Source organism: Kwoniella dendrophila, chromosome 1 (genome assembly GCF_036810415.1).
Source record: "Kwoniella dendrophila CBS 6074 chromosome 1, complete sequence".
Taxonomy (NCBI): domain Eukaryota; kingdom Fungi; phylum Basidiomycota; class Tremellomycetes; order Tremellales; family Cryptococcaceae; genus Kwoniella; species Kwoniella dendrophila.
Genome location: NC_089476.1, coordinates 1260163 through 1287100, shown reverse-complemented (window position 1 = coordinate 1287100; position 26938 = coordinate 1260163). Strand labels below are relative to the sequence as shown.

At 40.1% G+C, this 26938-nt stretch overlaps 11 protein-coding genes across 11 annotated transcripts; 7 read left to right on the top strand and 4 right to left on the bottom strand.

The window, feature by feature from the left end:
* Window positions 1-222: 222 nt before the first annotated feature.
* On the bottom strand, window positions 223-3651 carry L201_000469 (uncharacterized protein; the record flags this gene model as incomplete). The annotated part of the gene is made up of 16 exons (XM_066216271.1): window positions 223-732; window positions 791-859; window positions 916-964; window positions 1013-1257; window positions 1314-1422; window positions 1479-1670; window positions 1742-1893; window positions 1967-2024; window positions 2078-2145; window positions 2201-2410; window positions 2463-2798; window positions 2866-2876; window positions 2931-2981; window positions 3037-3199; window positions 3271-3389; window positions 3456-3651. The coding sequence occupies 16 exons, from the start codon at window positions 3649-3651 to the stop codon at window positions 223-225; spliced, it is 2538 nt and encodes an 845-aa protein (XP_066072368.1).
* A 725-nt stretch (window positions 3652-4376) lies between these two features.
* Window positions 4377-6612, top strand: L201_000468 (uncharacterized protein; the record flags this gene model as incomplete). The annotated part of the gene is made up of 11 exons (XM_066216270.1): window positions 4377-4502; window positions 4574-4643; window positions 4700-4747; window positions 4806-4908; window positions 4977-5218; window positions 5280-5600; window positions 5659-5751; window positions 5809-5973; window positions 6028-6304; window positions 6354-6419; window positions 6477-6612. The coding sequence occupies 11 exons, from the start codon at window positions 4377-4379 to the stop codon at window positions 6610-6612; spliced, it is 1647 nt and encodes a 548-aa protein (XP_066072367.1).
* Window positions 6613-7588: 976 nt separating this feature from the next.
* Window positions 7589-8882, bottom strand: L201_000467 (uncharacterized protein; the record flags this gene model as incomplete). The annotated part of the gene is made up of 5 exons (XM_066216269.1): window positions 7589-7759; window positions 7820-8202; window positions 8253-8425; window positions 8472-8670; window positions 8714-8882. 5 exons carry the CDS (start codon window positions 8880-8882, stop codon window positions 7589-7591), a joined length of 1095 nt encoding a protein of 364 aa, XP_066072366.1.
* Window positions 8883-10346: 1464 nt separating this feature from the next.
* On the top strand, window positions 10347-11579 carry L201_000466 (uncharacterized protein; the record flags this gene model as incomplete). The annotated part of the gene is made up of 5 exons (XM_066216268.1): window positions 10347-10393; window positions 10446-10916; window positions 10964-11211; window positions 11265-11357; window positions 11410-11579. The coding sequence occupies 5 exons, from the start codon at window positions 10347-10349 to the stop codon at window positions 11577-11579; spliced, it is 1029 nt and encodes a 342-aa protein (XP_066072365.1).
* A 260-nt stretch (window positions 11580-11839) lies between these two features.
* On the top strand, window positions 11840-12987 carry L201_000465 (uncharacterized protein; the record flags this gene model as incomplete). Its single annotated transcript, XM_066216267.1, has 7 exons — window positions 11840-11947; window positions 11999-12203; window positions 12257-12386; window positions 12439-12489; window positions 12600-12745; window positions 12793-12817; window positions 12870-12987. The coding sequence occupies 7 exons, from the start codon at window positions 11840-11842 to the stop codon at window positions 12985-12987; spliced, it is 783 nt and encodes a 260-aa protein (XP_066072364.1).
* A 179-nt stretch (window positions 12988-13166) lies between these two features.
* Window positions 13167-15944, top strand: L201_000464 (uncharacterized protein; the record flags this gene model as incomplete). Its single annotated transcript, XM_066216266.1, has 1 exon — window positions 13167-15944. The coding sequence occupies one exon, from the start codon at window positions 13167-13169 to the stop codon at window positions 15942-15944; it is 2778 nt and encodes a 925-aa protein (XP_066072363.1).
* Window positions 15945-16424: 480 nt separating this feature from the next.
* L201_000463 (uncharacterized protein) lies at window positions 16425-18285 on the top strand (the record flags this gene model as incomplete). The annotated part of the gene is made up of 6 exons (XM_066216265.1): window positions 16425-16459; window positions 16564-16757; window positions 16862-17156; window positions 17245-17850; window positions 17914-18018; window positions 18081-18285. 6 exons carry the CDS (start codon window positions 16425-16427, stop codon window positions 18283-18285), a joined length of 1440 nt encoding a protein of 479 aa, XP_066072362.1.
* A 989-nt stretch (window positions 18286-19274) lies between these two features.
* Window positions 19275-21844, top strand: L201_000462 (uncharacterized protein; the record flags this gene model as incomplete). The annotated part of the gene is made up of 4 exons (XM_066216264.1): window positions 19275-19454; window positions 19509-19585; window positions 19648-20600; window positions 20655-21844. The coding sequence occupies 4 exons, from the start codon at window positions 19275-19277 to the stop codon at window positions 21842-21844; spliced, it is 2400 nt and encodes a 799-aa protein (XP_066072361.1).
* Window positions 21845-22004: 160 nt separating this feature from the next.
* L201_000461 (uncharacterized protein) lies at window positions 22005-22466 on the bottom strand (the record flags this gene model as incomplete). Its single annotated transcript, XM_066216263.1, has 1 exon — window positions 22005-22466. One exon carries the CDS (start codon window positions 22464-22466, stop codon window positions 22005-22007), a length of 462 nt encoding a protein of 153 aa, XP_066072360.1.
* Window positions 22467-22890: 424 nt separating this feature from the next.
* On the bottom strand, window positions 22891-23850 carry L201_000460 (40S ribosomal protein S22-A; the record flags this gene model as incomplete). Its single annotated transcript, XM_066216262.1, has 4 exons — window positions 22891-23027; window positions 23096-23218; window positions 23507-23606; window positions 23818-23850. The coding sequence occupies 4 exons, from the start codon at window positions 23848-23850 to the stop codon at window positions 22891-22893; spliced, it is 393 nt and encodes a 130-aa protein (XP_066072359.1).
* Window positions 23851-24416: 566 nt separating this feature from the next.
* On the top strand, window positions 24417-26066 carry L201_000459 (uncharacterized protein; the record flags this gene model as incomplete). Its single annotated transcript, XM_066216261.1, has 3 exons — window positions 24417-24637; window positions 24742-25645; window positions 25731-26066. The coding sequence occupies 3 exons, from the start codon at window positions 24417-24419 to the stop codon at window positions 26064-26066; spliced, it is 1461 nt and encodes a 486-aa protein (XP_066072358.1).
* Window positions 26067-26938: the final 872 nt, after the last annotated feature.

Here is a 26938-nt window from a genome sequence, read left to right as displayed (position 1 = left end):
CTCTCTTTTTACCGAGCAAACGGTTTCAGCCACCTGTAACAAGAGTAAATGCATTAGATTTGATCGAGTATCACCTTTGATGAGACTACAACTATAAAGGAGGAGAAGGGGCTATAGCACTTTGAATCGCACATGAGTGTGTATTGAAACGCAGGAATGAGAAGGAATTTCCTTTCGTCCCAGGGGTATCACTATCATCTCACCCCACAACTTGCATACTTTCTAAATGTCGTGATCACCGACATATCTATATGTTACCGCTCTATTGTTCAACCCTTTAGCATGCACAATCTGTTCGTCTCCTGGGAATAAATCTAAAGCTTGATCCGACCATGAGCATTCTTCGCCTTCAACATCTAAGACTAATCCCTTTACTGGCTTTTTGCAGGATATTCTAACTTGTTCATTATCAACCGTAATCCTTAAACCAGGATTGGGGAATCTGAGATACTTGTAAGGCTCGGGCCAGCTTGAAGCTCGAGCTACAACCGTATCTTTCTTGTTGGAAAGGTATAATCTCGCTTGAACAATTATAGGCTCAGCGATTTGGGAATCGTCGGTTCTAGCAGCTTGACCTGGTACTGTACCTGACCAAATTTCGGTTGACGCATTAGACTGGAGCTGAACTTCGAATACATGTTTGTCCCGATGATCAGTTTCTAAGTTGAAAGTTACAAGCTCTATAGTGGCATCAACTGGTTGCAGTGTGGAATTGCAGCCCCAAATCTCGATCTTCGAGTGAGAATTAGCGATTACTTCTGATTCTTTACTGTAGTTACAAATGACTTACCTCTTCTTTGATCTCGAAGAGAGCGGAAGAAATTTTGTTTGCGAATGTTTTCGCACTTTTACGCACGATCTATACCTGTGATCAGCTTATACTGAAGCCATTGTGCGATTACAAGATGGACCTACTCCGACAGTGTATTTCTCTAATTCCCTTGCGATTGTGAAGAAAGCGGGTCTGGAGAACATTTCAGCGAAAATCAATAGAAGTATTCTTATTACTCACTTCGGTCTTAGATAGTAATCCGCGATAGCCCAAGATACGCAGGGCCAGCAATCATTGATCTGCCAAACCAAAGCTCCGGAAGTGTACTCTTTACCGCGACCTTTGAAGTTGCGTCGCCACAGTCTGTAAGCGGCAGCTAAGCATTCAGCCTGAATCATTTGGGTGTAGTAGATATAGCTTGGCATATCGAAACCATGTCGAAAGTTTTCCATGAGATACAACTCAAGTCGACGTTCGAACCCATCCTACCGATAACGATTAACTTTGCCTATCGGAAGATACTGTATTGTATTCTACTTACAGCTTTATTATGATTAACTGAAATTCTAGATTGCGGAAAGAGCTGAGTCTTATCATCACTCCATTGATCGACAGTTTGTCTGTCCGGATAACCTTGCATTCCAAACTCACTGGAATGGAATTTTGTCAGAGGTACAGAAACCATTACTGTTTGTCGGCTACTCACGAGACAAAACGACCTGCTAATTTATCCCAATTGGACCAAGGCTCTTGAGTTCCATGCCAAACGTTCCACTGGTGAATATCACCAACGGTCTTATCGCCTGAATCCTTCCCTCCATATGGACTACTTCGATGGTAAAATATGGTAGACAGACGATTTACAACTTCTGGAAGCAGAATTTCGTAAATATGGCGGCTACCAGAAGATCGACACATAGATCGTTAGTCGAAACTCAACGCTTGATTAATGATGAATGGATAACATACGCCGGGAACTTGGATTTCATGTAATCACCAGAATTGTCATTGTAATCCATCACACCGATAGATTCCGCAAGTGCGTAATCTTCGTTGTTACCAGCAAAGATCACCACAGAAGGATGATCTCGCAATCGAATCACCGCTTGCTCTGCCTCTTGCTTGATGCTTTCGTTCAGTTGAGGATATGACGGGTACTGCATAATCAGCTGAGAACTTCATGTATTCACTTACCAAGCCGCATCCGAACATAAAATCCTGCCAAACTAGTATACCTCGTTCATCACACGCGCTACGATGGCTTTTAGCAAGTTGAAACACTCAGGTCAGGAGATGGCTACTCACTTGTAGAGCTCTTCTGCTTCATACACACCTCCACCCCATACTCTCAGCATATTCTGGTTGCCGGTGACCTATATATATGTGTTAATTTATCGTCTTCCAATCAAAAACTGAATGATCACTTACTAGTAGATCAACCCAAGCGCGATAACGTTCTGGCTGAATATCTGTCAGGAAAGAGTCTGCTGGAATCCAATTACTTCCTCCGCAAAAAATCCGTATTCCGTTAATCTCGAAAACAAAGCTGGTTCCGTCTTGTCCTTCCAAAGGTTCTTGTATGATCTTCGCAGATCGGAAAGCTACTCGTTTAGATTGTCTATCAAGGATAGTCCCGTGCTATACACAAAGGTAATTAGTCCATGTCTCGGTACCTCGTGACGTGACTTACTTTATCCTTCAATTGCACATCTAAGCTATATAGTGTCTGATTACCATATCCTCTGGGGAACCATGCTTCCACTTCATCTTGTAAGTTCCAATGCAGAGACTGAGCGGCCGGATGATTCTCGGTAGATCGAATAACTCCTCCATCTGCATCTTTTAGAGCGAGATCAACATGATATCTGTCATCAGGATCTGTAGAAACAGTAACTTTAGCTTGTAGAGAAGCGATCCTGTAATTCTCGCCAGTCAAAGTGGTCTCAATGCGGATATCCTCAAGTCTTGCATCATATGTTTCAAGCTGAATATCTTTCCATGGCCCTACGGTCATCATTACTGGTCCCTGCAAAGTGAATTAGCATTGAGAAACATGAATTCAAATCAAAAGGACAGAGAGCTCCATGACTTACCCAGTCCCAGCCTATGTAGCATGTCTAGTCAGCGATATATATCAAGAATAGATCATATGACTTACCCCATCCATATTGTGCTTTGCGAGAGTAGAGTCGATTTGATGCACCATTCCCTATCCTTTAGTCAGCGAATATTATGCGACACTGCAAAGATCAAAAATTAATCACAAAGGGGCATTGGACCACCATTGCTTTCTTCAGCTTGACGAGCTTGATGCCAAGGGCTCTTGAAGTGTAACTCAAGTCGATTACCGGATTCTTTCACTAAATTCTTTACATCGATACGGTGTGACACAAACATATTTTCTACAGTAGCTATGTCATGACCGTTCTATGGGATGAACGGAATTATTTCCTCGATATTGTATTTCGTATGTCGGTTAAATAGCCGAGATCACTCACCAGTGTGATCGTACAATATGTATCTAAACCAGCAAAGAGCAAGTCGAGATGTTTACTATTCAAGCGACTTTTATCGACATTGAATTCGGTCTTAAACGTCCAATCTGCTTCTTGGATCCCTGCAAAGATTAACATCAGCTAAGCGTGTTGGTGAAGTCCGTATTCATGATATAACATGAACGCACATTGTACTTTCCACTCATTTAGGTCTTTGTATAGATCAGGTATTACACCCAGCTTCTTGAGTTCCACATGTACTGAAGTAGGTATGGAACAAGGATGCCACTGTCTTTCAACGTCTGACAAATGCTCAGAGGGTACTTGACTGAAAACCCAAGCATCTTTCAGGGCTGTTGAGGCTAACGAATGGAAATCTGACATGGTGCAAGTGATAACTCGTAATAGGTTGGAGAAAGAGAGCAAGTAAAGCAATAAAATTGTTATCTGAGTTGTGAGATATCACCAATACTTGACGGAGGTCATCATACTCGTGGTAGCACTTACATGAATACACATCTGGTGTGATAAGATAATAGAGAATCTAAGTTACTTGTGGTGGTGTATTTGACAATAACCGGCTATTTTATCTTGATGTTACACGTTCATGTACCTTTCTGGCTAATTATTTTACCAGATGACACAATTAAATTACCCACATTTCATTCGATTAAATGGCCGAACCGTCTCTTTTACTTCTTTGACTTATTACTCTACGTTCTTCTTGTAACACATTATATTTCAATGCACCCGATCACATGATGTATGGCTCAGAACAATCTCCAGCAACATAACATGTGAAACGTACATGCCAAGATGAGATGTACTCGCAGTACGGATTGTCGGATCTTTATTTACAAGCGGTTCAACGCGTTTAATGGGATATTTTTAGGTGACATGGGATATTATAACGGCCCATACCAATCGGTCATTTATTCTGATTTTGGTAAGGAATGTCCGCTTCAGAGATCATGTCTCAACATATAAGAACTTGTGATAAGATCGATATCCACCTTTGAAATTTCAGACAACCCTTCAAGACAATCCTCGATTCGAACGAGTTTAACTCATACAACAGTAGGAACGGACCTGAAATACTTCGAAACACCATGTCCCTCCACCAAGTGACCTCGAATGGGGAAAAGGATATCAAGTCGATTAATCACATTGAAACTATACCGCATATCGATAAAGCAACTATTGAACCTGGATCTCAAGTCAAGGATGTCAGAAACGTTAGTCAAGTCCTGTAGGATATACATGGCTTTGCTAATGCTGACCCGGATACCGATCTTGATACCCGCAGGCTGAACTTTACGCTGCCATCCATGAATCGTATATCCCTAAGTGGAGTAAACGTTCAATCCATCTATACTGTAAGCTGCCCGTACTTCATCGATTCTGAACCTGTGTGCTGATGTAGCATTTGTAGTCTCGGTCTTCATCGCTTTCTGTTGCGCATGTGCAAATGGTTACGACGGTAAGTCACAATTAACGTCTGTTGTTTGGTTGCTTTCTTACGAGTTGATACTCCGTAGGGTCACTCATGACTGCTGTACTTGCGATGCCCCACTTCGAGAACACGTTCCATACAAACGATTCACCAACCACTGTTTCCGTAATTTTCTCCTTATACACTGTGTGAGTTTGCTATTGCACAACCAGGAGTAGTTGATAAATGCTGATTTTTATGTATTGTGTTGTCGTAGAGGCGCGATGGTAGGAGCTCCCTTCGCTGCAGTCATCTCGGACAAATTTGGTAGAAGGAAAGCTATGTTCGCTGGAAGTTGTGTCATCATCATCGGAATGGTCATCGCTGCTACTTCAAAACAAGTGGCACAATTTGTCGTGGCTCGTTTTGTTCTTGGTTTGGGTATCGCAATCATGACAGTTGCTGCTCCTGCGTACTCCATCGAAATCGCTCCACCCCATTGGCGAGGTCGATGCACTGGTAAGTATCTGCTCACAGATTCTGCTTCCGTTACTATGGCTTACTGAATGATCTCACACAGGATTTTACAATTGTGGGTGGTTTGGTGGATCAATACCCGCTGCCGCAGTAACCTATGGTTGCAATAACATCAATTCAAACCTTTCTTGGCAATTACCTTTAATCTTACAAGCTTTCGCTTGTGTGATCGTTATGACCAGTATCTGGTTTATCCCCGAATCTCCGAGATATTTGATGGCAAATGGTCGAGAGGACGAAGCTGTCGATTTCTTAATCAAATACCATGGTGCAGATGACGTCAACTCTAAGCTCGTTGCTTTAGAGATTCAAGAGATGAGAGAAAACATTCGACAAGATGGTCTCGACAAAGTTTGGTGGGATTGTGAGTTGTCCGGCTATCCTGTCAAGTTCTGAAAAACTGATACTAAATTGCCCAAAAGATCGACCTCTTTTCGCTTCTCACAACGGTCGTTGGAGAATGGCTCAAGTTTTGATGATCAGTATTTTTGGTCAATTCTCAGGAAATGGATTAGGTGAGATACAGAGATTTAAACTAATTTAAGAAGTCCTGAGGCTGACAGAAATTACAGGTTACTTCAATACCATCATCTACAAAAATCTTGGTATTACCAGTGTACCTCAACAACTCGGTTACAACTTGCTCAACTCTGTAGTTTCGGCTGTGGGCGCTCTTACTGCTGTCTCTCTCACCGATCGAATGAATAGAAGACCTGTCTTAATCATCGGTACCTTCAGTAAGTTCTCAAGACGAGCTCTGATTAGGCCATATGCTGACGTTAGTTTTGTAGTTTGTGCTGTTACCCTTGCTATCAACTCTGGTCTCTCTGCAAAGCTCGATTCACAAGGAGTCAACATCACCAAAAGTGTTGGCCAAGGAGCTCTCGCTGCGTATTTTTTGTTCAACATCATCTTCTCTTTCACCTATACCCCACTTCAAGGGGTTATACCCGCTGAAGCGCTAGACACCAATATGAGAGCGAAAGGTTTAGCCGCTTCAGGAGTTATCGTTAACGCCATCGGTTTTATCAACCAGTTCGCTGGACCAATCGCCCTAAACAATATTAAGTAAGTTTTGCGAGTACCACAAAGCTATTTCGCTAATCTCCGGTTGCAGGTACAAGTATATCTATATCTTTGTCGGTTGGGATGTCGTCGAATCCATTTTATGGTACTTCTTCTGGTAAGTCGACCGCCCTAAATTATACAAGGAACCTACACTGATATGAATCTGCCATAGTGTCGAATCCCAAGGTCGAACTATCGAGCAACTTGACTGGGTTTATAATCAACCTAATCCTGTCAAGGCATCTCTCAAAGTTGACAAAGTTGTCGTTGAACAGTCAGGTAGAGTTGTCGAGAAAGTCGATGCCTAGATTGTCGGACCATCGAAAAGGTCATAATATCTGTCAAACAAGGTCTGAACGATCGGACGCAATCGGTTTTATTATGGACTCCCGTCGATTTAGCTTGACTATTTGCTGTTTGGGTTTTGGTTTAGATTGACTCCCCTATCTTTTTCTGCATCTGACCTCTTTATAGTGTTCAATTTGTCGTTTCAATTTCTTTCTGTGCGCGTTGTAGTAACGGATTTCAAGATAGCTCATGCTCAACGTTAGGGCTTCAAGCATTCTACAGTTTTACATTTGAAGTAGTTTAAATATGGTTTTCCGGATCTGAATGACGATGATTATGATATTTCTCTATTGCCTTGCGCCTCGCAATGTGATAGGTGGTCTGCTACTTAATAGAAGTCTCGAGAATTTACGCTCACTGACGGCTACAATCTTTGATACATGGCACAGTCTCTGAGTTGAGACTTCGTTACAAACTAACAATCGACCAATTACAATGATCTGTAGAGGGTATGTCGATGAGTCTTTGTGTCCACAGCAATTTGGGATCGACAACTCGGCGGATTGCCAAGCGATTGTTTGAGGGCTGTTCAGATTATGCGATGGGATTTGACAAGAGACTCTGCTTGCGGTGGACAAGTTCCGTATTACATACTAGAAACCGTTTGGTGAAGCGGAACACTGCTCAGTTTGCGTGATTGATATGTGCCAATATGATGCGGTTCAGTATACTATGCTCAAGGCTTGAACTTGGCTGCTATATACAAGTAACAAGAAATTATGAATAAACCTGCAGTGAAACAATATACTGCAATGCTATTGTACCACCAGACTATGTCAGCAAAAAAGGTCAAATCCTGTTGCACTCTTCTTCAAGTCAAAATATCAAGCTGATATGTTCTCCTTGTCAGTTAACGCAGACTTCATATGGCCGTTGACTGTCAGATGTGCATCTGTGAGCAACTTGAACACATCTTATACTAATGGTGTTATTTTCCTAGGTAGCGTATTTTGGCCTAGACCAAACCATCGGCCATAAGTGAAATTTCTTTTCTTCTTTCTTTTCTTCTTTTTTAACTCTCATCCCCCCGCATAGAGCTGCCATGAATGTACCAGATCCTCCCCCTTTTTTCCATTGCCGATATCTCCATAATATCCAAAGTAGGAACTGTAAAACACCAATCAATGACCACTCTTAATACTGATTTGAGAAAATAAGGTAACTTACTAATCCTGCTATAGTGCCTAAAATACCGCCAATTACTGCACCAGCACTATCACCTGTACCAGTGTCCGACTGACTTGAATTTGACATTTGACTTGGAAAGACTGCTGTAGCACCAGGAACAGATGCTGTTGCGGGAAGGGTGTTTTGATTGTCAGGAGCAACATAAACAAGATAATCTAGTGCAAATAGCATTCCATCATTTTGATTTGTGATAGTGACTTGATGTGCTCTAGATTGATCAAGGTATGTTGTGAAATACAGTAAAGTATCATATGTCTCCATAGTTGTGGATGCGTTGAAGGTACCAACAACCTTGGAATCAATGGAAACTTGAAAACACCCAAAACCTGGCCCTGTCATGCCAAACAGGTAGATAGCACTGCCTAAATACATAATCAGCTTGGCTGCAGAGGTAAGAGAACTGTTCACTTGCCTTGAAATGAAAAAGCAGCTGTAGATCCACCAGAAGATGTATAACTGACTGTCTTTTCATGAAATGAACCTTGTTGAATTGCTGCAACATCTGAACTCATGGATGAGGTAGACTTAAAACCTGAATAGGTGATCTCTTTTGAGGCATCATCTAAGGTCAAGTTTTTGAAAGATCTATAATATCGTCAGCTTGAATTATAATTGAGAAACTTACCCAGACTCCACCACTTGGGTTTCTACTTCAATACCTTGGAAGTTCAGAGTTCCCCCACCCTCACCTTGTATCTTGATGGTGTGACTGCCAAAAGGTGCTGTCAAGCTTTTCTCAGAGTTTGAGTCTGCATTCTGGATACTGCCATCCAAATTGAGCTGCATCTGATTGTTATTTTGTGATGTGAAAAAGAATGCTACTTTGGTAACTGTACTTTGGTGAGTAAGCTCATGATTGTGGTTACAACTCACAATAGAAATTGGCAAGCTCAATAGCAAATGCATCTTGCCCTGTATATTGGTTTGATCCATCTTGAGTTTGTTGCCAGCGGTTTTTTGGATCTTTTACTGGGGTAGGGGTATATGAGAGAAGGGGAGAAGCTGCACCAATCCAGACCTCTGTCATTGATTTGCTGCTCATTCTGCGTTATTTTAGGGGAGAAGGCTTGTAGCTCTAGAAGCTTGAGTATCAAAAGACAGTTAATATTGCCATCTTGAGATATGACAATTCTTGCTTTGCATTTGTTAAGTTGAATCAAAACCCTAATTAAACTGAAACTGATCCCCCAATATGTTGGTCAACCTTTCAGTATCTGATACAACTCATCAACTCAAAGGATGTGAACAATCAGCTTTGTGATATTGCCCCACATTTCCCCAGACAAGGGTGATCATAAAGGAGGGGCTAACTAAGGCAGTCTCATATCCAACTTGTAAAGAGAGGCCAAAAGATATTTAAAGGCTGTGGGAGGTCTCTTTCCATTTCATTTCTATTTCATCTTTCAAATAACTTTCATCAAATCAAAACAGAACAACGACCACATAACAGATTTTAGTACAGTCTTGAGGACTTTTTGATAATACAGCTGAGCTGTCTCTTTACTTTATTAACATAATAACATAAATCCAACATAACTTAACTCAATAACAAATACACAATTAAGTCAATCCATTTGACCTATTTTTGGTACAAAAGTGACACTGATAACTTCTCAGTATGTTAGTCTATAGTGCTGCTGGACCTGTCATCTCATCTTATCCATATGGATACTACAATAACATGTATGGAGGGGTCTATAATGGATGGGGCAGATATGGTGTAGGACCAAACTATGGAACAGGCTGGACTAATAACTGGTATGGGCCATACAATTACATGTCAGGCACCTATTGGTAGCTGGCTTAGGCTTTTGTACATGACTTCCTTTGCTTTGCTTGATACATAGTACTAGATAGCTGTTATCTGTCAGCCAAAGTATGAATAAGTTGTGCTCAACAATAAAAGAGGCTCCACAAAGGGAGCTGCTTATGAGGAGCTATTTCAGCTTTCAATGCATTGTTTCTTGTTTGTAATTCTCCTTTGTTTTGACTACTAATATCAGGACAGATAAACACAAGCTGTCACAGTGATCAAGGTTGCCTTTTGTCACATTGGCCACTTTGACCAAGCCTATATAAGTGGTACAGAGCTTCCCATTATTCATATAGGCTTACTGAAGGTGGACAACATTACAATAACCCTAAGATCTGAGTGATCTCTTCAGGAACTTAAAGATATCGGCATTTCTTTCATTGCATAAGTTTCATCCTTATCAATGGTAGAAGCTGACATGACACAGACTCATATGACCCTGCTTGAAATTGTGATCATATTTTTGTGAATTTTTACAGCAGAGCAGTGAGTGGTGTTTGATATTTGTGTTTGAGGATGAAACTAAGGAAATCCTTTGTTAATGATGCACTTTTGTCAGTGCTCTTGATGCAGGTGTGTGGGTACAAGATATATAAGTAGATATACACACTAGAGATCAACATCTTCCTGCTCCCAAATAAAACATTGCTTGTATCACATGATACTTCTCTGCAAAAGTAAAAAATCCATAAAATGTCAGTTCTTACTACACAACAAGATGGTCATAATATCAATTATGGGTGAGTGGTCTTGATCATTGCAAAGGGAGCACTATACTTACAAGGTTTTTAGCTTTGAGCCTGACGGAGACACATCTGGTCACTTTCAGGATATTGAACCAACCTTAAATAATATTCCCCAAGAAGGTATATATCCGCCCCGACCACCCCCAAAATATACACCATTAAACCACGCTGCACAACAGTCCCTAGAAGCCCAACATTTAGAATACATAATGAACAGTGCTGGACCAACCGCAGAATTACATCCTAAGCTACAAGCTGAGCAAACCTATTTGGACAATCAGCATTCAAATTTTGACAGCTTGCCAGAAAGCTATCAGTCTAATACTAACACTGTGCCATATCAGGCTAGAGACCAAAACCCTCATTGGAATTCTGCTTGCTATGCACCTCAAGCCTACACACCCAAAGTTCCTCATCACAGTTTTACTCCTCCCTCAAGCATGTATGATAAGAGAAATCATTTTGACCAGCATCATCAAGTGCATAACTTCCAAAAAGGCAAGAAAGCCTCCCACAAGTAAGTCAATTATGCCATGGAGAGATGTGGATGCTGATGAACATCAGGCCTAAAATCCAAGTAATCACACAGTCATTAGAACCTAAGTCATCTATTGCAGATTCAATGCAAATGATGATGATGAACTCAATGATGATGCAACAAATGCAAGCTCAACAGATGCAAACCGCTCAGATGGCAGCAATGAATCAGCAAAACATGCAAATTCAAGCTGAACAATCTGGCTCTCTTAGCAAAACAGGTAAAGCAATTGATAAGGGTTGTAGCAAGAAATCAGGATCAATCAATATCCAAAGTGGGTTGTCTGTTTGATGGTTTGTAAATAATGACTGATACAACAATCAACAGGCTGTTCCCACAAAGTAAAGCAAAAACACCGACCAAAGAAGAAATTTGTGTTGCCTCCCAAAGTGATAACAGCTGTTCCTCCAGTAATCTCAGGTAAGTCCAACTAGTCTAACAAATACAAGCAAATGCTGACATAAAATAACAGTAAATAGTCCACCCCAATATGCAGCTGTTGACAGTATTGCAATGGATAATTGGCAAGAGGCTACAATCATCCTTTGTTTTGCTGCTGTAGGACTGATTTACCTTATCTGCTCTAGAGCAGGTGGTGGTGAGGAGAAGAAGGAGGATTTAGCAAGAAAGCACTTATCATAGCAGTATCACCTTTATAGCTGATGGCAAGTCAAAACAATGATTCTCTGGCCTCATACAGCTAGTACAGTAATTACAGATGTCCTTCCTTTGTTGCTTTAATACTACCAGGACAAAGGATGTGGTATAACCCTTTCCCAGCTGTACCATTCAAATCTTGGTATCTTAGCCATGCATTTTATATTCAATATAACTTTTGACTTGACTGTATTTCTGTTCAAAGCAGAACTTGAATGGACATTTGAGAAATAGATTGTGTTGCAATGTTTGGACCAATTATACTCTTGCTCATAGCTTTTGTACAAACAGCATTATCGGTGGATCATTTGGGTTATGAAGACCCTTGTATACATGGTGGTAGTATGCTGACGGTGAGTGAGGTTTATCATGTTGCTGCACACGGCTGACTATCTTGCACATAGTACACTCCTGAGACAACACCTGCAAATCTTGGTGAACCCTTGAATATCATCATATCTAATCAATCAGATCCAAGGGTTTTGGTAGAAACAATGGCAGAGGGTGGTTTGTATAATTACCTTGAAGCAGCTGCTTTTGGTGGTCAATGCTTAGGACTACACATGGGGGTAGAACAACAGGCCAACCTAGGAGATGGCTATAGCAACCGTTAGTGTTGCTGCTGCTTGAGCATTGTCATATCAAGCTGATTTATATTTCAGAAACACAAAGAAGTATATTGCGGTATCAGTATTTCCATGATCCATTTCTTGGAACCTGTTTGGAAAGTATTTATGGTGGCAATCATTTGAGAGTATTCAAGCAGGATAGCACTGGTGCTTACTTTCTCAGGTGAATTGTTGTGGGTGATGAGCTGCAACAAAGACTGACAGACTGAGTACAGCTCCTCTTCAGAAAAAGACAGCAAGAAGAACCATGCATTAGGTGTGAAAGGGTAAGTCTATTACTGAAGAGATCTTGAATGTGTATTGCCCTAACAATCAGCATAGGTATGACATTGGCCGGTGAGTAGAAGAAGGTTTAACTAAGCTGATCAGGTACAAGTGATCTATTTATTGGTAATACTACAAATATGCCAATCAATGTTCAACCCAATGCCGACACTATCCTGACCGGACAGAGCGCAAAAAGAGGTTGGACCTATACTACAACTGTGAAATATGTGGATGATCTATTGCCTTCTAACAGGAGTAAGTTGCATGTCTATTGTACTCTGTCCAGCAGCTGATGCCAATAGAAGCTGAATGGAATCATTATATGGAGTAAGTGTATCATTTTCTTCCTTGTTCACCATTGCTGAATTTATAGTTCCAGGGTCCAAGCTATTGGAGATGAGGTCTCAGACAGGTTGGTAGCTGTTCTGACTATTCAAATGACAAAAGATGATCCAAGATATCTGTCAGAGCATGTATGGTCTGCAATAGGCTTATAACCTTTCCTTAACATCCTTTGTGTTCCTACCTTTCAACTTTACCTTTGAGGTACATGTAGAGTAGTGTTGTTGGTATATACAGTTTCAATGCATAAGTACACAATACAAACAGCTTGACTTTAGCTTTTAATCTTGAACTGTGATATCAATGTTCAAATTATAACTAAAAAAACTCAATAATGGATGCTTTCCCTATATATGATGATTCGTACAAACCCGAGCTTGATCACGACACATCATTTGAATACAATCCAGAATATATAACATCCAACCCAATTTATATCGATGAACCAGATTATGACAATGAGCCGTATGAGGATATCCATATCTCAGACTCATATGTAGAAGTAGAAGATGATGTTGATGATGAACTAGCAGAACCATGGTTACCTTACTCAGATACAGCAAGACTTCCCAATGGAAATGGTAATCAGCAAGTCATCATTGGTGGATTTCCACAACCATCTGCACTCAAACAACATTATTGTGACTTGTATCCTGAAGAATGCGCCAAAAATGGGAACATATTAGAGCAGAACAATACTTTAGCTAATAATTACACACTAAATGATACCACAGTCCAGCCCACAGACCTTGCTCATGTCAACTTCCCTGGTGTTGGTTTAGCTTTACTTTTACTCTTCTTAATCTTACTTGGCTTGAATGGAAGCTGGTCTGGAGATAAGACTGGTAACCACCCAGATGGATCTCAAAAACCTGATAGAGATCACAGGAAAAATGGTACAAAGGGTTCAGAGGATGGTAAAGATACTAAAGGACAAAAAAGTGGAAAGCTTCACAAAAATGGTGAACCTGCAGAGGGTAGAAAAAGAACAAAAGAGCAAGAAGAAGCTGATAGGAAAAGGCAAAAAGAAAAAGACAGGAAAGATGGTAAAAACAGGAGGGGTGATGAGGAAAGAAATTCTAGAAAAGGTAGAAAGCACGGTGAAACACCTGAAGATGAAAAAGACAGAAAGAGGAGAGAACAAAGGCAACAAGAAAAAGCTCAGCAGAAAAAAGATGCAGACAAAGCTAAGCAAGAGAGGAAAGATAGAGACAAAAGACGGCAAGACAGGGAAACAAACAGGAAAGATAGAGGACAATCAGGTAGAACACCGGAAGAGGAAAAACAGAGACAAAGACAAAAGCAGAGAGATCAGCGTGAGAAAGATAAGAAGAAAGATAGAGATGCTGAGAGAGCAGCACAAGCAGCTGCAGCAGATGATGAAAGGAGGAGAAAAGACAGAAATCAAAGACATAAGGATCAGGATAGAAAAGATAGGGGAAAAGATAGAAAACATGGCAGAAAACATAGTGATGGTTCAAATAGAGACCATAAAAGTGAAACCCAAGCAGACAGAGATGAGCAAAAAAGGAGGGAAAAAGATAAAAAGAGAAGAGAGCAAGAAAGAGCAATAAGAGATAGTCAAAAGGATACTCATGGTGATCCTAAAAAAGATGGTAAAAAGCATAGTGGTCAAACTCAAGAAGAGAGAGAAAAGAGAAAACAAGAAAAGCATGAACGGGATAAAAAAAGGAAAGCACAAGAAGATGCACAGAAAAAAGCTATAGAAGACCAACAGAAAAAAGATCAAAAAGAGGCAAAGAAAAAAGCTGAGAGAGATAGAAAACATAGGAAAAGGAATGAGACACCAGAAGAACGAGATGAAAGATATAGGAAAAATGGTGAGACACCTGATCAAAGAGATGAAAGACACAAAAGAGAGAAAGCTCAAAAAGATGCAAAAGCACAAGCTGAGAGAGATAGAAAGCATAAGAAAAGAAATGAGACACCAGAAGAACGAGATGAAAGATATAGGAAAAATGGTGAGACACCTGAACAGAGAGATGAAAGACATAAAAGGGAGAAAGCTCAAAAGGATGCAAAAGCACAAGCTGAGAGGGATGAGAGACATAAAAAGAATGGTGAAACACCTGAACAAAGAGACAAAAGACATAAGAGGGAAAAGGCTGAAAGAGATGCAAAAAGACAAGCTGAACAAGATGCTAGAAATGGAACTGGTAGTAATGATAATAAAGGTTCTTTTTGGTTAAATCCATCAATACTTTTAGGTTTACTGTTACTATTAGGTCTTTTAGCATTTGCAGGAAAAGCTCAAGTCTCAAATACTATACCTAACATGAATTGGAGAACACCTAGTTTTTTCCAAAAACCAAGTGGTATTATTGGTGGATCACTCTTAGGTGAAGGTGGAGGTTTATCAGGAAAACCAATAATTAATGCTTTACCAAAGATTATACCATCTAGACCAAAATCTTCTAGTTGGGTAGTAAAGGAATCTTCACCACATATCCATATCAATAATCTCCAGACAAATGGAAATGGTAATCCAGTTACATTTGGTCCATCACCAAATCCTGTAGGACAAGTTGTTATTGAAGCTGAAGTACCAGTCGTTCAGGAGAAAGTTTGGGAGCCAATTTCCTTCCAGTTTAATGGACCATCAAATCCAGACAGATTGCTAAATATGGTGTTAGCAATTCTGATAATTAGTTTACCTTTGATTATAGATTGGATAAAAGATTATCCTGAAGAAAGATATTCATCACCTCATTATATATCATCAATGATTCAGACATTGATCTTAGCGGCTTTGGTGTTGTTTGGACTATTGATCGCAGATTGGCATTTTGGATGGTCAACTACTATAGCACCTTATACGGAAGTTTCTCTAGATGGTGTTCAAAGCGGTTTGACACCAGTTTTAGTTGGTGCAGTAGAAACTACAGAACATTTAGTATGGGGTTTAGAAGATGTTTTGTTTGGTGATGGAAGGATCTTATTAGGTATGGGATTAGCGGCTTTAGGTTGTTATTTCCTATCACAAAGAGAACCTTCAAGTGATACGCCCACAACAGCATATTCTGATCTTACAACTCAAGCCTTAGTATTTTTAGGTGCTTTGATTCTCGGTATGATATTTTGGAATGCTTAATATCAACATTTTGTATTGCAGGATAATGCATGATTTCTAAAATGGTGTGGAAAAGCAAAATCAATACATAACGATTTTTTACGGAATTTAGGAGACTACTTTGCCCTGACATACAATCGGTTCTTCAAGTTTATGTTTGTTTTTTTGCCCTTAGCTCTCTTCTCCTTGTTTTAATTATTCATTTGACGGACTTTTCATAAATGGGATCTCGTTCAACTTCCTACCTAAAACATTCCTTCCAATCGTTTGCAATCGAGCTTAGGCCGTCATAATGTTCGGTCATGTACTCTACTGAGGACGTTCCGAATTGAAGTTCTCGGTCGACACACAGCGCCGACGAATCCCCCTTAGAAGTCCAGAAGATACATCACCACTTTGAAATGTCAAGAAAAGAATTATAACATTCTCGTTATTGATCTATGCTTAAATCGATATCTTTAAGCTCCAAACCATATCGTTTCAATCAAGGACCTTGGCAAAATGTCAGCGAAACCTACCTTATTGTTCATCACTCAGTGAGTCAAAGTAAACACCTCGACGTGAAATAACGATACTGACTTGATCTCGACATTGCAAACCCTCTGTTTCGCTCGCTTCTCTTGATACGCAAATTCATTAGTGCTGAGTCTGGACAGGCCAATTGTCATCTCGCTGTAATTTCTTCTATCAAAGCTAAATACGGAGAGAAAGTCAACATACATCTTGCTTCCCATTCACCGTTAAGCAAGCGTGCTCCATCAGGTGTTACTTTCCATACCATAGTTGGACTTAGTATCATACAACACCTGGAAAGACGGTATAATAACGATTGGAGTGAGTCCGAGGATCAAACGCATCTTCTTTTCTATGTGCTGCTCGTTCATATTATCGTCATCATGATAGGGCGAAAGCTGATTTGAGTGTTTCGTTCATATTAGATAAACTATTAGAATTCTTCCAAAGTCCTCCAGGATTCCGTGGTTGTATCAAATTAGCAAAAACAGCTTTTGGAACTGTACATGCTGAAACTCCTGAAGAATACGTTGATACCGCTCAAGATGTCGAAAGAGTTATCACAGAGACCAATCCCGATTACGTAGTTGTCGATATGTTAATGTGTTCTTCAAGAGATGCTATTAGAAAGCTTGGAAAAGAAGCTTCGGTCTTAACTCCAAATACAACTAAAGAAATCGCTATGGCGGATCAAGAGGCAGGTGTCTTTTCTATTCCTGCGTGAGTCGATGTCTGCATTCATTGATCTAACTCATATCGAATGAAACTGGAAAGGAAAAAGGCTGACCTCGAGATTATGATGGTTCAGCGTTAATTCAGCATATCCATATCCACTTCCATGGTATCTCTATCCAGCCAATATTATAATTACAATCTTTACTGGTATATGGCTGCTTGCAATCGATAAGAAACACAAAGCTTCCAATAAGCTTAGAAACAAGAATGGATATCCTGGAATGTTCCCATTATTTGATAAAGTCAAAGAGAATTCAGTCTTGTGTATGACTCATCCAGGTGCGGATATACCTATGGTCATTCCAGATTGGTTAAAATGTTGCGGGCCAATAATTCAAGCTTCTGAAAGATTTGAAGATGTAGATCCTGATTTATATAAATGGTGTCAACAAAAACCAACAATCTTGATCAATTTAGGTACTATCAAGAAATCATCAAAACGAAATGGGCAAGAAATCTTGAAATCCATTCGAACTATATTATCCATTAGACCTGATGTCCAAGTTTTATGGAAACTATCAAAGCTAGGAGAATATACATTAGAAGGTAGTGAAGAAGCTGGTGATAGACTGAAAATTGTTGATTGGTTAAAAGCTGATCCTTTCGCTATGCTAAGAAGTGGGAATATCATTTGCTCTATCCATCATGGAGGAAGTAATTCTTATCACGAGGCTTTATAGTGAGTAAAGATGGAACTAATAGATGTTTCAAGTTGACTAACTTGAATTTCCTGCATATCTAGTGCCGGTATCCCACAAGTAGTTTTACCTGGATGGACGGATTGTTACGATTTTGCAGCCAGATTAAGATACTTAGGTATTGGAGAATGGGGTAATCCTAAATCTGCGTGAGTACTTATCGTTTCCATTCGATATATGCTTGAGGTACATAGCTGATTTATACTCGTAGTCCCGATTGCTCTGAGCCTGAATTCACAAAGGCTGTACTCAAAGTTATTGGCCGCACGAATGATGATTCGGTAGCTCTCACAATCCGTAAAAGAGCTCAAGAAGTTGGTAGAATTGTAACTGAAAACTACACTCAAGAAGGCAGAGACATTGCAGCAGACCATATCTGGGAACAAATGCAACAAGCTATAGCCAAGAAGGCATGATTATCCATCTTATTGATTGGTGATGGGTAGTGAGAAATGATGACCATAGATAGATTGTCGTGAATAGAATTCAACCTAAATTGATAAATGTATTGATATGAAATACCGTCCGGAGAATTGTGAATTAGTTGGAACGTTCTGTGCAACGAAATGCGAACAACTTAACAGTGATGCACTGCATTTCATCTCTTGAAGGACTTTGTGTTCGGATATGAGACCCGTTCTTCTCCTTCATCTATCCCTGATGCTTACCTTCTCCTGCTTTTCCCTTCATCAGCCGACACAACAAGTGCACTGTACGTGTTACAGTCATACTAACAGAGGTGATCTAGTGGTGCAGCTAGATCTCGCTTGTATCACTTGTTTTATAAGCCTCTGACTTGCACCTATTCAGGCTGACATCTGGAAAACATCTGTAGAGTCATGATAATTTTCAAAGATGTGCTAAATATCAAAGTAAACAAATGATGAATGATGAATATTTACGTAATAAGAGATGACGCTAGTGAATTGGGTTGCACAGAGGTTTGAGCGCGTCCCGTCTTTTCGTTGCTTCACTTTTGTTACAGCGTACAGCGTGTCATTTCATATGCTTGACACTTTTATATTCAATCCTCCTATGCTCCTTATCACTTCCCATTCCGCAATAGACGCCCGACTTATCAACATCAACGCTGTATATCATGTCCTCATCAATATAAAAAGTTTATCTCATCAATCAGTATCATCTCGAAACTCGACCAAGGCTGGTGGTGAACGTCGCAGCAAAGCTGTCCTTAGACCATTTTGGTAAAGTGAACTAGTTCCTATCTGGCACTATAGTATAGTCGGTAGTGTATCATACAGGAGTTTCACATCAACAAATCATCCGTGAGTAAGCATTGACCTTCGTGACATCCAATATAACCTCTGAAAAAGTTACTGAGCTATGAAGGTTGGAACCCACAGCCTTTTCCTTCCCCCTACTCCTTCTAAACAGCATTTCAACCATGCCATTCTTACAATCTATATCGAACTTCTTTGGTGGTAATTCAGCAACAAATGCTTCATCAAGTAGAGGCTCAAATAGACGATCAGTAATGAATTCTACAATGGACGCGTTTAGTTTACCTACCGCTCAAGGTGGAATGAGGTATGGTAATGAACCCAGTTATGGAAATGGTGGTCTAGTGGGTACAGTTTAAATAATGAAAGTACGCATCTTAATCTGACAAATCCATCAGCCCACAGACAGTGCAGCATCTTCACCTGGACCAAGTCGGAGAGGTAGTATCTACCCACCGCCAAAAAATGATGCCTTGTAAGTTTCTTCAAGAATAACAAAAGGCAATTGGCTTCAATAGCTAATCTTTGAACGAACAGTTCGGGATCTCCCAATTATTTCCCTCCTCCAACTCATACCTTCCATCGATTACGAAATGCTCTTGTGGATTCTTTCCCAGAATTACTAGAAACGCTTAATGGACCAGCCAACCCACATTTACTCGCTGCTTTTGAAGCTGAATTAGGATGTAGTTTACCTCGAGCAGTCAGAGAGTCATTATTAGCAGTTGATGGACAAGATCTTGAAGCCTGTGCAAACATTTCTGGATCAGGTGGATTATTCTTAGGTTTACATTTTTTACCTTTAGAAGAGATAATGAGAGAATGGGCATTTTGGAGACAAGCTGAACATGATCCAATGGCAGGTAACAACGCGGCAGTTTTAGCTACAATGGCAAGTGTACCACCTAACTGGATTAAAAAATTATATGCATGTAGAGGATGGATGCCTTTACTGTCTGATAGAACAGGAAATTATGTTGGTGTAGATTTAGATCCTGGAACATCTGGATCATGGGGACAAGTTATCGTATTTGGTAGAGATTTTGATAGAAAGTGTGTTTTATGGAGAGGTGATGGTGAAGGTGGTTGGGGTAAATGGTTGTCATCTTTCGTTGAAGATTTAGAATCTGGTGAAGGGTGGGAAATTGAAAGGTCTGCTAGTAATGGAAACACATCAGACGAAGAAGAAGATATTGGTTATGGTAGTTACAATGGTGGTGGTTCTTTTGGTGAATCAGGTAGAGGTTTAAGATTAGCGGGTGAATATAGAGGTTGGAATGTACTTGAAGCTTGGTGGGATAAATCTGTAAGAAAATGGGATAGTTTAGGTTTAGGTTTAGATGTAGAAGATATCGAAAAGGGTCTAGAAGAAGCTAGAGTTTTGGCTGGTTATAATACAGATAAACCAGTTAAGGGTAAAGGTAAAGCTGTAGAAGGTTTAGGTATTGGAATGAGAGTTGGTGAAAGTGCAGCCCAGGTGGAAATTCCAGGTAAGTCAGCTACTACCCCGGCGACCCAAGTCTTCTAGCTAACTGGCTATCTAGTACTTGGATCACCATCGATACCTCCTGGGCCCGGTACACCTGTCCCACATGATTCCGATGTTCTCCTTCCACCTGCATCTCCTGAACAACCTCCTATCCCAAAAATCCGACATCCAGCTCCATCGCCCGTCAGAGTTATAACTCCTATCGCACCAACCACAGATCATCCACTGCAAGCTGCACCTACGTCTGCATCTGGATACCTATCTCCTCCTTCAAGATCACCTCCACGTTCTCGTCGTAAAGAACCGTTACCTGTACCATCACCTATCGATTTACCTACTCGAGCCGATGTTCAAGCTATGGCAGCTATTGCTCAAGCTGAGAAATCAGGATTAAGAGGAGGATGGGTAATGAATTTAGATGTATCAGCTGGTAATGCTTCACGTAGAGCTTCAAGAACGTCACCTAACCTCGATGCTGAAGCCGAAATGGTTGATATAGATTTGGAGGGTGGTAGAGCTGAGAAATTTGGTTCCCCAAGAATGTCAGATGTCGATATCGATAGACAACGAGAAGAAGAAAAATTAGCCTTAGCAGGATTAGAACATCGCAGATCACCAGTATTGATTGCACCCTCGAGAACACCTTCACCGTTATCAAGAGAGTCAAGTTTTGATGAATCGGTACATAATAATGAATCGAATTCTTCGGAAAAAACACCAAAAGCAATGTCAAGAGAGCCTTCTGATCTAATCAGTGTACCACCTTCAGTAATTGCTGCTACACAATCGATTCGTCCGCCACCTAGAGCAGCAAATAATTCTGAATTGTCAATAAGAACGTTTGTTAATGAAGATGATCGTGATAGACCCGTTATAAGAAATTCTACTGGAAGTGGTGGAGGGATAAGACAAAATAGAAAAGAAAGAGAATCAAGTGTAGTTTCAATGACTTCACAAGATGAACTATTAGAAAGAGGTCAAACTAGATCACCAAGTCCACATAATTTCACCAACAGTGAAATATCAAATTCACCAACTGCATTAACAATGTCAAGAACCAATTCTGAAACTCAACATTATCAAGATCGAGAAGAGAGATTATCGAGTCCCCTCGTCAGTACTTTCAGTACAACAACACCTACATTATCAGAATCAAGACAGCATTCTTCAAGTGGGAGTGGTTTTAGAAGAGTTGATAAACCTTTAGAAGAAGAATTGGAGGAAATCAATTTATCTACGTCATAAAAGCTTCAATTCCCTCCCCACTTCTTCTTCTTTTTCTTCTTCTCAACGCACACGTAAACGTAATCCGACCGTCACATCAAATGATATCAAAACATATCAAATCAGCTTTGTTATATAGAATGCATAGTTATTAGAATGCATAGTTATTTTTCCATCAATATTATTTTTTATTCTGATCGTGATCAATTGAACCTTGATAACTACACCCTTGAGTTTCTGCTATTTCGAACCCATCTTGATCAACATAAGTTGAATCGTCAACCCCATCATTCACTTTATTGTCAGAATCCAAGGATAATGTTTTGGTACTGTCATTGCTCTCTGGCTCATCGAAAGACAATGCAGATAATGTCTCATTGAGTATATTCGTTGCTGATTGCATTGGGTTGGAGTTTGAGATTTTAGTTAACGCTGTTGATGCTATATCTGAACCAACATTCCAGGCTCTTAAACTCAATTTTGAGGCCTTATGAACTAGATTTCCGGTCGTCTTGGGGATCTGGTCAGATGTGATATTTGAATTGGATTTTGTAGATGAAAGAGATATGTCAGCACTACTACCATTTGGAGAAGATGATTGATGATTGAAATTTGGTTTGGTGATTCGTAAGTAATCCTCCATTTTCTAGATTCCGCATTAGTCAGCAGGTCTCGTTTGAAACAACGATAAAAAGCAAACTAATAAATATTGTAGAAATCACATTCGACTGATTTGTCAGAAGGAAGGAAAAGGTTTCGCAAAGAAGGCTACAAATGGCATGATATGATGTACTGAGATCGCTTAGCAAAGTGACACTATCCGAGTAGATCGGGGGATGGACTTAGGATACAGCTTTATCACGTATGTGAATTCAAACAAAGGATGTAGTGTATAGGATATAATCAAATGATGATATGCCATACCAGATATAAATTGTACGACGCTAAAGAGTGCAATGAACTGAAGTTCCGGCTTCAACGGATGGAGAACTCAGAAATATGTCTGCCTGTGCACATTAATCAAATACCCTAAAATCTCAATGCATAGGCATAATGATATATATCCCTTAGTAGACGAAAGCAAGGATTTTACCACCAACGTGCTTGTTTCTAGCTTCTTGGTGATCCATGATACCGGCAGAGGTGGTGAGGATGATTTTACCGAAAGATCTAGCTGGTAAAAGGAGGGCAACCCATTGTTCGACTAAAGTGTGAGAGTATATTAATAAATAGACCTTCGAGAGTTTTGATCTTATATATGTGAAAACTTACTGGCATCAACGGCAATGTTGAATCTTGGTGAGATAACACCACATTTGTTTAATCTACCGTTAAGTTGAATAACAACTTTACCGCCTCGGTGGTCATCAATGATTTCGAATTCACCAATGTAACCTAAAAACACAATAAGTGAATCAGTACATGAAACTTGGTTATAATGCGTTCTAAATGCGTTGAAATGTCCCTCTTCTCCAAAATGAGACTAAATGTTTGTTGAGACTGGCCATGCGGCCTCGAATCGAACGAACAGTCAAGAAAGATGAAGAATGAGATGTTTATTATTCCGGAGACTTAAAGCCTCGCCTCGGTAGGAATAGCGTGTGAAGGCAGTTATACTCCGGGTTCTTCGAATTGGATGTAGGATTTGATGGTACGAAATGAGATGCAGAAAAGGAGACTTACCGTGTTTTTGCATGACGGAAAGAACTTTGATAACAACCTTTGAGGAAGGTCTGATGAGAACTTGTCTCTTTCCTCGTCTTTCGGCGTTAACAATGTTGTTCTGTGAGAAAAAAATACAACAAGTCAGCTAAACAATCCTTTCTACAATTCATCCACCTCTTAAAGCTTCTGATTCATGTGTCCTTCTTCGTCCTTTGCCTTTTCTTCTCGCTACCGTCTACATTTCTGCATGAAAACCTCCTCTTTCTCCTATTCAATATTCCAGCATCCACAAAGACATCCTTAATAGCTGAACTGAAAAATCCACGTACAAGGGCGTCGTTTAAAACTGAAGCTCGAACCATTTTGATTGATTTTTTGGGTTGGGGTTTTTGGTTTTTCTGTTGAAAAAGAACAAGTGAAGATGTATAAGCTGAAAAGGGCTTTTGCTAACTCAGTGCGGGTGTGTCCTTACTTAGACAGCCGTATAGAGTATCCGGTGAGCAAAAGGGCTTTTTTTTGAGGGTTGAAAGTAGAAAAGTCTATAAAAGGAATTTCAAAACAATGATAAATGAAAATATCGAAGAATTGGTCGTATGCAGTATGGTGAGCAACACCAGTTTGGTAAAATTGACCATGAGGGATGAGGGGATAGCGGAGTTTCGCTTGACCTGTCAGCGGAAGTTCCGATGTGGCAGTTTCTTTCGTTATCTCTGCACATGGTGAACACGAGGGTATCAGCTTGTCGCGTTGTTTGGAATTATTACGTACATATGCATGTATTTATACTCTTCGAGGTTTGATAAAAGTTGCTTCAAGGTGTCAAGTATAGATTGGCATACGGTATCGTGACATTTCTTCTATTTTGGCTGCTCTTTCAGCCAATCAGTTTGAGCTACTTCTCTGAGGACAAAGGTGGTAGAAGTGCAAGATGTCTGACTCCACAAAAATCAATAACAACGCTTCCGCTGGGTCTTCAAAGCAGAAAAAACAACCTGTCAAAGCGGTATCTCAAGATGCTACTCAAACCATTCGAGCTCAGTCGAAGAAGGATAAGTCGAAAACGAACAACCCGCAAGACGTGATCGATAGATCAGGAATGAGTAAAGAAGTCGTTAAAGCTGTCTTAGCAAGTCCTTTGACCGTTGCATGGTACGTTTGCCGAATTTGCTTCCTCCAACAAGGAAATCTTGGTGCTACGTATATCTACAAAAAAAGGTAGAGCATATCAGTTCTGACCTGAATAATTGTTATAGGCCCAATATACCTCGACATCTCCAGAATGCTACTTTACATGCACTAAAAGAGCTCATACCGTCAGAAATAGCGGATTACCATGTATCTAGAGCAAGATGTCACCAACGAGAGAAACGTATAAAAAGGAAAATATCTAGAAAGGATAAAACAGAAAACCCAGATACAGAAGACTCCGCTGCATTGGAATCAACGGAGAAGAGCGAAGATATATCGATGGTAGAAGATGTAAACAAAGGATTTAAGAGATCATCTAGTCCTTCTTCGACCGAACCATTAGCCAAGAAACCCCGTTTAATATCAGAACAGAAAGAAAAGGCAGAAGACAAAGAAGAAGAAACGGAAATGGAATCTGTGAAATCAAGACCTGTTCAACCAGAAATGTTGTCACATATGGTATTGGGTATAAACGAAGTCATAAAAACGTTAGAATCGCAAATATCGGATTTGAGGATCAGGTTATGCATCATCGGCGAAGCTTTGAATGGTAAATCCAATGCCGGACAAGGTAGTCTGAAGGGCGTAAAGCAGTATCAAAGCCATCTACTACCTACTGCACCTAGATCACCATCACCGGAAGCTGATATTGAAGAAGATGACTATGAAAAAGGGAAGATAACAGATGACAACAAGAAAAATCCACTAGAATTCATAGTTGTACCTTTATTATCCATTAATCCACCATCTCTGGTATCACCAATACCTCAATACTGTGCGACATATAATGCTTTAATTTATCAACATCAACAATTAACCAAAATTTGCAAGACAAGACTAAAAGCAAATGAAGTAGAAGGCATAATAGGTAGTCAAGGGGAAGAAGTTAGAGTCGTGCCTCTTGGTGCGGTCGAGAAAGACATTGCGGAATTGGTTGGATTGAGAAGAGTAGCTTGTTTAGGCCTAAGAGTGAGTTGGACTTCTTAGAACTAGCTTCTCTACCTAGTCTGGTCATTCAAGCTGAGTTATTCGTTTGTTCTTCCACTAATCCCAGAGCTCTCACCCGTCAATGTCTATATTACGAAATCTTCTACCAAAGAGTATCTTACATTCACCTAGACATTCAATAACTCTACCCATACCTACATCCACGCTACAGATCCATAACGACAGCAGTAACAGAAGTAATGAGGAAACTAAAGCTAAACCCAAATCAGCAATGCCCTTACCTAACATACATTATGCAGACTTACATATAAAAGGAATAAAAACGAAAGTGCCAGTCGATAATGCTGCTAGAAAAGCAAGGAGATTGGAGGAAGTCAGAAAGAAAAGAGTAGAATCGAAAATGAAGAGAAAGGAATTTAGAGAGAAGGCTAAGAAAAGATAGTCTTCTCCTGTTGTGAAACAGTAATTTTGGATATTGCTGCTTAATCAAATCACCTGAGTAGGAGTGATTCCTACTCTGTTGCTAATGCTATGTCCGAGGGCAATCTTAACGCTAGATCACGAAAGATCACAAATGTTTGGAAATTGTTGTTCCGTTTATACGTAGAAGTCTCGGAACACATATGAGTTCATATGGGTACATATGAGTTAGCGATGTATGAGCAGATATGCTTTCCTCTTCATTACTATACTCGCGTAGTGACATGCATGTATCATCCATACGAATCATGCACTATCGGATGCTCTTTCTAATGGTCACTCTTTAAGTCATTGATGCTGAAAGATGAGAAATGTCACGCATGTCACTCTGCCTGTAACCTGCAGCCCGGATGTCCGTTCTACTTTCTTCTCTTAGGCAGACTGAAAGATGCCAATGCAGCTAAACACAGTACATTTCAAGGGTTTCAATTATTATGTACTGGTTAGGATAATCCGAGACCACGCTAGTTTAGTGAGAAACTGCGAAAATTAACTATTTCTTTGCCACCTAACTCTCAAGAAATTAAGGTACCTGGATTCAACCCTCTCGATCGATTCTGGATTTGGACATAAGGGGTTTTCCAGTGAAAGATTAGATTCCGATAATCTAGGAATCACACTGCCCGAGGTGAAAAGTTCCACTTGTCTACTTTGGGATTCGGAAAAAGAAGTGAATCAGGGGATAACCCATATGACGTGTCCCTTCTATCTCTACCACCTGCCTGTTTTGACGTTCAATTTTGCTTTATTTTACGTTGATGGACAATCGCCTAATAAGAACCGTGAAGTCTAGAGTACAAGATAGCAGTCTAGCCTGTGTGTTGATCTGCAAAA